This window comes from Pterocles gutturalis, unplaced genomic scaffold (genome assembly GCF_000699245.1).
Source record: "Pterocles gutturalis isolate BGI_N339 unplaced genomic scaffold, ASM69924v1 scaffold3412, whole genome shotgun sequence".
Lineage (NCBI taxonomy): Eukaryota > Metazoa > Chordata > Aves > Pterocliformes > Pteroclidae > Pterocles > Pterocles gutturalis.
In genome coordinates this window covers 6,488-17,184 of record NW_010115120.1, presented here as the reverse complement: position 1 = coordinate 17,184, position 10,697 = coordinate 6,488, and the positions used below count along the sequence as shown (strand labels likewise).

Here is a 10,697-nt window from a genome sequence, read left to right as displayed (position 1 = left end):
TTTTTTTTTTTTCTTCTGTTTTGATTTTGGAAATGTCCGCATAGTTCTCAGCTGAACCTGGTAACCTTTTTCTTGTATTTGGATTGACAATAAATAAAGTTACCCACTGAAATAGAGAGTGTTTCCGTGTTTTCTATTCCATGCTTTCAGCATACGTATCATGGCTGTCTCTGGTAGTTTTCAGTTTCTGCTTTGTTACTCGGTTTGCTGTCTATTATTTCTCTTCGTGTCTGAAACCTAGAGAAGTGCTGGTGACTTTAGAGTTTGGGAAGTCACTTGGACAAGGCAGTAATATACTGGTCTCTCTTTTTTTGCTGCTGTATTGCAGTTAGCTCTGAGGTGTGATCAGCTAACACGTGCTCACCTGCTTTTCTGTCCTCACATTTCTAATCTGAGTGCACTGCTCGCTAGAGGAAGATGAAATTAAACATACAAATCAGAAGAAGTGCATTACCAATACAAGTTATGTGTGTAGCATATATGTTTAAAAAAAAATCAATCTTTCTGTTAATAGTGATTTTACTTTAGATGTATTATTGTATCTAATACAGTGTAAGTTCTCAAAAGCGTCTGTTTGCTCCTTGATGCTTTGGTTTCTAATGCTTCGTTTCCTTTACTAATGTATTCTCCCTTACTTTTCTTGTTTTTCTTCTTTCTGCAGCCGAAGAATGCTTTGCTGATTCTGACCTGAATTTTCTTATTCCCATCGCAGTGGGCGTGGCACTTGGCTTCCTTATCCTTCTTGTCTTTATATCTTATCTCATTGGAAGAAGAAAAAGTCGTACTGGCTATCAGTCTGTATAATCTCTTAGTTTCATCTCTGTTGCCACCTTCCCTGCACTTCTCCTTTTCCCAGGCTCCCTGATCTGCCCCTTTAAAAAGAAGAAAACCAAATTAATGCATAGTTTCTTTATTTAAAAAAAACAAAAAACATGACAGAATAACGTGCCATGAGTCTGAAGATGAGTTGTAGAATTACTTGAAGCTCCCGTATGATTTTGGAGAAAGTAAGTGTTGTGCGGACCGTAGAATCAACCGTAGGGTTGATGGGTGTCCACGTGAGAAATGTGATTGAGTAAAGAAGATGTACAAAAACTTTATTTCTGTTGTTTAATCTTTTTATACAAGAAAATTTCTAGTTGCATATAGCTTATCTTGGATAATGCTAAAGCTGAAACCATAACTAAAGGTGTGAATGCTATGTCGAAAGGGACTGTACATGCTATGGCAAGATGAATACCAAGCTCTTAACAGTCTTCTCTTGGGAACTTGGCATATGGCTGTTGTCTTTTTTTCATTAGCAGCTTGTTCTTGTGAATCAGTCTGAGTTTCCTGCTCCTTCTGAATGTAAAGGTAGTACCTGATCTCACTAATAAACTCACGTAATATGAGAAGAACATCTGATTCTTCTGGTAAATGAATTTGTTTAACATCAGTATGGAGAAGTTGACTGCTAACGTATGTTAAATAGCTTTGCAGTAGCATGATGTCTTTAATGGCTTTGTTCACTGAGATAAGGCTCAGGCCTGGAGAACTGTCACTGCTCAGAAAAGCCAACAGTCTGCTAAGGGAAATGTGTTCTGTGCCATTTTGTTTGACTGTGTTTCCCTTTTGTTCTGAGCTCTATTGTGAAATGAGGGCAGGACGCTGGGATTTCACTGGTTGCAGTTTCTCTCAGCTTTGATTCTGTGCACATGAAAGAAACTACACAGCGTTTCAGCTGGTCCATGTGGGGCTCAAGAGCATTCTCTGAGATCTCCAAAGACTGACTAAGAGCACAGATTGCTCTGAGATCCCTGCAGTTCCTTTGGACAGCTTTCATGGGTTAACAGGATCACAGAAACGCTGTGATCTAGGAATGCAAGTGAAGATATAAAAACAGGCTGTTTTGATAGGATTAGTCTGCTTTTAACTTTGTAATTATTGCTCTCTCAAACAACAGTTGAATAGTGTAAGGGCACAAAATTTCTAGTATGAGGAATGCTGCTCATAAAGCAGAAACTAATATACATCTATAGCGAAGAAAGTGACTTCCAAAGGAGTAAGAGCATCTGACTTGTCTGAAGATGCTTTCATTGTTATTCATGCCAAACCTTCTGCAATTCTATGTTTCATATCTAAACTGTACCAAAATAGAAGCTAGTCGTTTGTGTTCTGCTTCATTCCCATCAGGTTCATGTTGATAGGATGAAAGAGGCTTCTTGCTCTTTCAGCCTCTTTGGTCCCTCTTGGTAAAAGCCTCTTGCAGCTAGTGAACCCTCATTTCCAGCTGTGGGACAGCTCAAGAGCTGCCAGGTTTGCAGAGAGCTACTGATGGCACACAAAGTTTCTGTCCTCTGTAGCGAATGTTTACTAAAGCTACTTTAATATTTAATTTCTTTGTGCATGGAGCCTGTATCTAATGTTGCAGGGAAAGCACCATCAGTAATTCACATGCACAAAGGAGACAGTCAGCACTGATGTTTAAGTAACTCACAATAGTTATGTATCCAGGGAAGGGAGTTTTCTAAAGAGTTAGTTTTGATGTTTGAGAAATTCCATTGAATTCATTCAATTATTCTTGTCCTCACTGTGACCAAAGATAAGCTTTACCTGAATCTGACAAAACTGATTTTTGTACCACAAATGGGCTCTTGAACCAAGTTGTCTTTTGTTAGCAGTGTAATTTAACGCTGCTGAGTTGGACTGTGTGCTTTGGTTTGGGTTGTCTTGGTCTTTTGTGTTGTACCTTTGCTCCCACAATGCTTGATTTCCCTGCCAGAGTGGGAAATGGTGAATTATTTTGAGACTGGCAACTTCTGAGTAACAGCTGCTTGTCAGTGTGTTGCTTCTGTGCTGCCAGCAGATGGATTCCATCTATGGTTTCATGCTCAGATTGCAGATCAAAGTATTTTGCATCACTTTTGCTAGGTTATTTTAGTAAAATATGGCAAAATGCACATATAGATATTTTATATATACATACAAAGTGTTATTTTGGGCTTCAATAAAAGTCAAAAATTGGGCCAGCACTTTAAGGTTGTTGTAGCATCAAGAGTGGTGTATACAATTCTCCAAATCTTGAAATTACTGTACAAATATGCTGAAAGCAGAATATGTGTATGGAAAATAAAGTTAACTATGGTGTTTATAAAGCTTTGGTTTAGTGTAAGTAGACACGGATGCCATTTCTGAGAGCTTTTCCAATGGGATTGTCAATGTGCCTGGATCTGGATGCTGGCAGGGAAACAGAAACTTTTGCATCCAAGCTGTTCACGCATTTACATCCCAATTAGTTGATCTTTGTTGATTGGATCAAAGCATGGGTCCGGCATTTGCCAAAGGACCAGCTGCTTATTAATCCTTCCAGTAGGCAGGTAGGGAAAAGATAGAAATAAAGTTTTACCCTCTTGCTATCTGGAGAGCTGTTAATTTCATGACCTGAAGCATGAAGGGTTTGGTTTCCTTTCAGGACCCTACAGGAATTTTAATGTTTTAAAAGAGATAAAGCAATTGGCAGGCACGGAAACATTTGTGAGTTTAACTTATTTCTGCTGTCAAAGGAAGAGCCAGAGCCACAGCAGCATCTTCCTTGGCAGAAGCTGGTTTCTGTTGATCGGAACATGCGCTTTCAGGTCAGTTGTGCAGGCAGAAGGGCTGTGTTGCCCCAGCTCTATCCGTGTCACAGGAATAACCACATCTGAGAAAAATTAGTTCCTAAACTACTGCTTCACGTTTTTAACAGCCCTTAATAAATAGTTTTTGTCCAATAGTTGTTCATGAAACTTTGCATATAGTGAGTGTTATTCTGCTGGGCTTCTGAACGATTTGGCCTGAGAAAGTTAATGAAATGCTCAAAATCCAAGGATCACGTTACATGCTGCTTTGAAATTCAGCCCCTAACTGGCCAGCACCTGGAGCTGAAGTCACAAACTGCATCTCTTACACCACTGTTTTAAGAATGGAACCATAAGAGTTAATTTTACTGTAGTCACTTTATTTTTAATACAAAAAAAAAATGACTTCTTAGAGACTTTTATAGATCAGGAAATGATGGCAGATTAAGTGCCTGGACTAGGATGTAGGACAAACATACCATAATGCTCTTGTTCAGTCAGTAATTTTAGTAAGTGTGCTTTCCAACTAGTACATTCTCCTAAGGTGTCCTGTCCTGCTGTGTTCAGTTCACCTCTGTCGAGTACGGAGGCTGTATGCCCACGGCCCCGGGGGTTGCGGGGGGTTGCTCAGGTCTTTGAGGATAATAAATTGATTACTTCCCCAATACCAGCATTGACCCCTTACCGCTGAAACGAGTAAACGTTTCCCTGCCGTTTTCTCCAGCATCATAGCTGTGACCTCTCTGGATCAGGGAAGAACTGGCCTGAAATATTTTGGGGGGGGGGTCTAACACATTTGACTGGCACTTCTGTGCCTGAACAGGGGAAGGAGGAGCCGTCAACCCACAAACCCTGATGGAGAGAGAACAGCTCCTTTCGCTCATCCCTGCCTGATAGACTTGATGAGGATTCCTGGGGCAGAGAGAAGTGCTGGAGTGAGGAGGAGGAGGAGGGAGAAATGCATTCATCTTCCCACTTCAGAAAGGAACAGCTGGAAAGGTCCAAGGGCAAATGATTTTCTATGTGGCCTTTGCTCCAACACCCTGGGTGTGCTGAACAAGCTGTGTAAAATGCTGCAGTCAAGATGCTCCCGGTGCTGAAGATCCTAGGAGGCATTTTGAGATCTGCCATTTTCACTTTTGAACTGCGTCATTGCAGGCATAATCCAGATTTTTGCTGTTTATTATTTTAACAAGAATAGTGCTAATAAACTACCCTCTTGTTAGCTTTTGCCTGAGAAATGTACATAAAACTATGGAAAAGATTAAAACCTAAAGCCAGGAAAAATGCATTCCACAGGGGTTGCTTGTAAAAGACCTTGTGAAAATAGTGTTCAGATACCAGAGGATTTTTTAATCCAAACTGAAATGCTTTTTCAGGTTCTCTGCCCAGGAGATAACTCTCAGTTTTTACTAACAATGATTTACAGCAGATGATGAAAAAATATGGTTCCAGGCTCCATTGCATCTCATTCGTCTCCTATCTATGAACAAAAATAAATTAACAAAAATCTCCATGTGCCTGTTTTTCCTATCAGAAGAAAAAAATGCTGGCTTTATGCTTTGAAAAGGAAAAAAAACCTCTGACTGCCTTAACCTAAGTGCCCAGTGTTTGCGGTGGCTACTTTCCAATGCTGAGTGTGAAGATGATCCGGCCCAGGAAGCGGTCGCTGTTAACGTCGTTGATAATACCTTTCCCATTCAGACTGCACTGAATAGGGACCAAATGATTCTTCTTCACATCTGTAAAGTGCATGGCCACCAGTGGGGATGTATAGTTGACCTGCAAAAAGAGAGATTTCAGTGTAATTTTTGAGGGAGCAGAAAAGCAGGCAGTGCTTTCATGTTCAGTAAAAATCATTAGTAATTGGTTCATGGTTCTCGGGCATCTGAGTGCGTTTGCCTGATGTTCACTGTGGTCCCTCGGGATGCTGAAGCTGAGCCTCTGTGTGCCTCTGCTCAGAGGGATGGGATCATGTCGGAGTTTTGCACTGCACCGTGCCTCTTGGCTTGATCAGCCAGGATAAGTAACACCAGATAATGGGCCTCTTAAATACTTTCTGTTGTTCTGAAAACCAACCCATGGCTTGTAATAAAAAATCCATGGTGTTCCTCGGATCCATGTGCTCAAAGGACATGTGGACCTGGCGTCTGGGGCTGTTCCTCAGCCAGCAGCAATATGACAACGGGAGTCTAGTGCCTGCCTCATCTTCCATTTCAGCTTTTGTTGTGAAGGTGCATTGCCTCCTAACGCTGTGCAGACCAAAGCAGTGCTAGCCAGCGTGCTCAGAAACAGCCACCGATGCTGGACCGCTCTGTTTGGAGCCACCCAGCTCGAAGAGGTTTTGTCGTTTTGTCGTAGCTTTGACAGAAGCCCCATCCTTTTCCTCTCCTATCACCTAACCTCTGACTTCCCTAGCGCCCTGGAAAAATGCTGGTGTTGGGACCTTCTCTGGGAGTTAGCAAAGCCAGCCTTAGTCTCCAGATTATAAATGTGATCATTCCCATTGCTGGCAAAGGGAAACTGGAGTCCCTAAGGATTTCCCGCAGTTTGTCAGAGACAGAAATAGAGCGCTGTAATCCCAGTGCCCATGGCCTCCCTCCTGCCTGCATCTGCCCAAAATAGCCAGAAAGCACATCTGTACTCTGCAGCAGCTCCTGCTCACTCCTTCCCAAAGAGGCATAACAAAGATGCCGGAGTCCTTACTCACGTGAGTGAGCTTGCCGTAGTAGGGATAATACATGAGATCAAACGTCCCGTTTCCAGGGTAGAAGTCCACCGATCTGAGATCGCTCTCATTGCCTTTCTGTGATTGGGGAAAAAAAAATAAAGGTACACACAGAGTACGTGGAACACAAAATATGGCTCCTTTCAGAGTAAGGCCAAGGTGCTTTAATACAGATACCTCTTCCAAATCCATGTCAGGGCTCAGCTGTGCCTGCACAGTGTGTTTGCTGGGAGCCAGCTGCTGCTGCAGCGAGCCAGAGCACAACAGCGCTAGGAAGGCACAGGCGAGGGTTACAGAATTTGCTGCCTGTGGATCCCTCCCTGCTCTTGCCTGCTGCTTTATTGCTGTCTAAGGGTATGATCCAGCTGCTGCCGGGCACTGGGAGCCCTTCCTTCACCCTGTTGCTGTTGGTTTGCAGGGTGCTCCCCAGGACTGAGGGTCCTGTGAAGCGGGTGGGGATGGATGTGAGCAGCTCCTGCTTCTTCCCCCCCCAGCTCCAGGCTCTAGCTGGCACCCTGGCACCCAGCCTCATGGGTCCTGAGAGCGTTTGAGGCTAAAATGAGGACTGATATTGGTGGGGTCCATCAGAGGGAGACGTTTGACCTGCACACCACGCTGCCGAGCATGAATGAAAGCAGTACCTGCACTTTGCAGTCCACGCTCACAGGGACCCCAGCACCGGGGCGGTAGCCTATGATCTGCAAAAACAAGAGACATCCATGGTTGTATGAAATGCAGTGCCAAGCACATGCTGCCTCCCTTCTCCAGGGCTTAAACTCTTCTACGTGCCAGTCTCGTTGCTCAGGACAGGAGTTACGTGCCGCGAGAAGCAGGGTCTGCCACCCTGTGCAGCGCAGCTTGCCTGTGCCCGAGAGCGGAGGCAGAGCAGAGCATCCCGAGCGCCCAGACTCCCTGGAGCAATACAGACACTTCCCCACACAGCTCACACACTTCCCACATTTATTTTCCCAGCAGCGTGCACTGAGCCACCATGCTATTAGAAGATTTCAGATAATTCTATGAAAATTCCCATTATAAAGAGACTGGGGTCTGAGGTGCAGCCCTAAACCCTCCTGCACAGGGGTCTGGCACAAGACCCTCCAAGCGCTCAGGCCTCAGCAAATCAAATCGAACAAGTTTTGTAGTGTTTCTTTTTTATGTTTTCTAGCAGGTATGAGCCAGCAGGTTTGGGGATTCTAGCTCCCTTTTTCCCTAGGCCTGAGAAGTGAAGGAGTTTCAGTCCCTGCCTGGTCTTCACACGGTCTGTCGCACTGGGGTGCACTGAAGGAAGGAATTAAGACAAGTGGCTTTCTCTGTACCCGGTTCTTTGATGCAGGGCTGGCCGTTGGAGTAGCCAAACGTTGGGTCCTCAATGCCCGAGCAGTTCTGCAGCAGCGAGCGCTTGAACTGGCAAGCCTTCTTCTCCTCGCTCTCGTTGCCCCCTTGGATGAAGTACTGTCCTGAGATGCACTCGATATTCTTCTCCTCTTGAACTTTGTCATCATAAGCTGGTGGGGACCAAGGGACTTGTTAATGCTTCTTGAGACCTGCACAGACCCACTCTCTGAGGGTACACCCGCGTGTCAAGGGAGGTAGAAAGTCCCACCTGGAAAGGCAAGGCTCCCTCCCACAGAAGCTCCTGTGACCACCCTGTGAGCCTCCCTTTCTAGATGGGGGTCGTGAGATGCCGAGAGCTGATCTGCAGCCCAGGAGGAGACCCCTGCACTGGGTGCATGGACACAAACAACTTTCTGACATGACTCCTGGGGTGCCCAAGAGCTTACCTGCCAGGAAGTGGTGCATGCTGTCCACGTAGGGCTGCCACGTGCTGGGCTGAGAGACGTTGAAGGCAATGGTGAACCCGTTCAAGTACGGTCTGATCATCACTCCTGGAGGAGGAAACGGACCCTGTTAGAGTGGACTGGGCACAGGTTTGGGGTGTGTGGTGCAGGGGCTGGTTGCACTGCAACTGCACTTGGGGCTGGGCACCAGCACGAGAGCGGCAGCATCAGCTCGCAAATAACCTCTCTCCTCAACCCGCTGATCCCTCAGCTCCATTTCACACCCAGAGAACACCGTGCACATCAAAATATCCCAGGAAACATGGGAGTCCTGGAGGGTCTCAGCAGCGCTGCAGGGAAGAGCTGGGCTTGGGGCTGTACAGGGAGGCTGAGGGCTGGCTCCCAGCTGCGGGCAGGGAGCAGGGCAAGGGGGCCTCGTGTGCCCCACCAACGTGAAAACATGGGGAAAAGGCTGCTTCTGTCATAGGGAAGGGAGTTTTTGAACATTATCTTGCCGGGACTCCCCCAAATAACAATGCATAAAATGATTTACGTTTTATTTTGAAGATATGAAATATAAAGGGGCAGCAAGGGCAACAAATGAGCATCACCTATGAAATGCCCAAACTTGCTCATTTACCTTGAGAATAATTAGCCTCATAATGAGCGTAATTAGAGTAACAATTAGTATAATTAGAAGGAATGCTTCACATGGGGCTATTGAAGATGCCTGATCCTCTGCAGAGAACCTGCAGCACTGGCAGCGCCCTGAGGTAAGGGATAACACCCCGTGTTATGGGGGCTGGCTGACTGTAGGAGGGTACAGCTCTGGCAGGGCTTTACCCGAGGTCCCTGCCACGCCATTTCGGTAGCACTTTGCTGGGCAAGTGCCAGCTGAGGTGCCCGAGGGCTGGCTGGGGTACGCACCTGGCGGAGACACGCGGTCCCGGTACGTGGGCGTGTAGGGGCTCAGCGTAAGCAGCATCACGTACATGCAAAAGGCAAACATTCCTGCCAGGCACGTGTAGAAAATGAAGTAAAACAGTAAGATCAAGCCTGCAAAAGAGAGAAGCAATATTGCTGTTAATGCAACCAGAGCACGTCCCACGAGTTGTCCCCTGCAGGGATGCGCAGCCACGCTCAGCGCAGCGTCCTCCGCAGCTCCGAGTCCATCGTGGAGGTGGGAGCTCGCAGCCCCCCTCTGTAAACAGGCATTTTGGGGTGCAGGACTCTCAGCCAGACATACTTCCTGGCCAGCCCTGGGGCCGGGACAGCTGCTGTATGGCTCCGGACCCTTCTGCTGCTGGGTCAGGACCGGGTCCGTGTGTCCACCTGCCTCGGATCTCTCCAACAGACCCGACCTTGGCTCTTGCCCTTCCCACCCCCTCTTGGCAGGGTAACACGTGAGGGTACCCAGTGGCTTCAGCACGTCCGAATTCCCAATGGGGGCTGCGGGGCGATGCTCCTGCCCTGAGTCCTGTCTCCTGCATGGCAGGGACACCAGCGCTGGGACAGAAGCGAGCGGCATCGCCCAAGAGCTGCGGCACCACCGGGTGTTTCATAGCCCTGACATCCAGGGAATGGGTTTGTTTTTCCTCTGGACCAGGCTGATGGCTGAGGATGTCTCAAGAGGCCACAGCCTATGAATAAAACCCAGCGGCTCAGAAAGCAGAGTGAAGCCCTAACCCAAACATTTCCCAGGAGAAACGTGCCGGCAGGTCAGAGGAAGCCCTGGGAACGCAGATGTGCGCTCCTGCCGTGCTTCTGCCGGGGCTGCAGCGCTGGGAACTACTGCAGGGCTGTGTCCCGCTGCGGACCAAGCAGGGGTGGATGGGACCATCCCCACTGCTGGTGGCACAGCAGGGACAATGTCCAGCCCCACCACAGTGATGCTGGGATGGTACCTCTGCACCAGCCTGGCGGGGCTGGAGCTGCCACTGGGGTGCCAAGCCGATGCTTGCTGGGACATGGTGCTGCTGCTGTTCCCATTCTTATGTTTCCTGCAATGCAGCAGCAGAGCCGGGGGTGCAGCCTGTCCCAGGGGCCTCCCCTCCAGCACTGACCCTGTTGCCAGCTGGCTCCCTGCATTTTGGCAGCCCAAGTCCCCTGAGCACCCCATCCCTGGGCAACTCCTTCAGAGACAGTGCAGAGGAGCAACCCCAGGCTGGGCAAACCCCCTTCTCCTCACCCAAGAGATGAGAGCGGGAAAGTTTAGCTCCATTCACCTACAAATGCTCTCGTTTTAAAAGAAAATTTGATTTTTATAATAGCTGCAATGCTTCTCTCCTGCCTCCTCCTATGGAGAGCAGAAAGCCTCCCCGTGTGCAGCCAGGGCATGTGTGCCTATAGGGCAGTGTGGCCATATAGGACACAGGGCCGTATAGCACCCATGTCCGTATAGCACCCATGTCCCTATAGCACCCATGTCCGTATAGCACGCCACGATGCTCCCAGGGCGCAGAAGGACACTGCACCCTCCCCAAGGCCGTAAATAAACAACTTCCAGCTGTAGCCAGCCTACACCGGCCTGAGCAAGCCCTCTCACAGGGCTTTTCTTGGCACCTGGCAGAGCCTCCAGAAACCCAAACCCAC

The 10,697-nt window shown here is 47.6% G+C and overlaps 1 protein-coding gene across 1 annotated transcript in view; it reads right to left on the bottom strand.

Moving 5' to 3' along the window:
- Positions 1–5,216: 5,216 nt before the first annotated feature.
- Positions 5,217–10,697, bottom strand: part of ATP1B4 (ATPase, Na+/K+ transporting, beta 4 polypeptide) — a gene marked incomplete at its 5' end in the record, with an annotated part of 6,791 nt that continues 1,310 nt past the window's right edge. Inside the window, 6 exons of the mRNA XM_010075057.1 lie at positions 5,217–5,378; positions 6,307–6,402; positions 6,966–7,041; positions 7,655–7,832; positions 8,109–8,213; positions 9,033–9,161. Of these exons, the coding sequence (XP_010073359.1) occupies positions 5,217–5,378; positions 6,307–6,402; positions 6,966–7,041; positions 7,655–7,832; positions 8,109–8,213; positions 9,033–9,161 (746 nt within the window). The remainder of the gene's footprint in view (positions 5,379–6,306; positions 6,403–6,965; positions 7,042–7,654; positions 7,833–8,108; positions 8,214–9,032; positions 9,162–10,697) is intronic.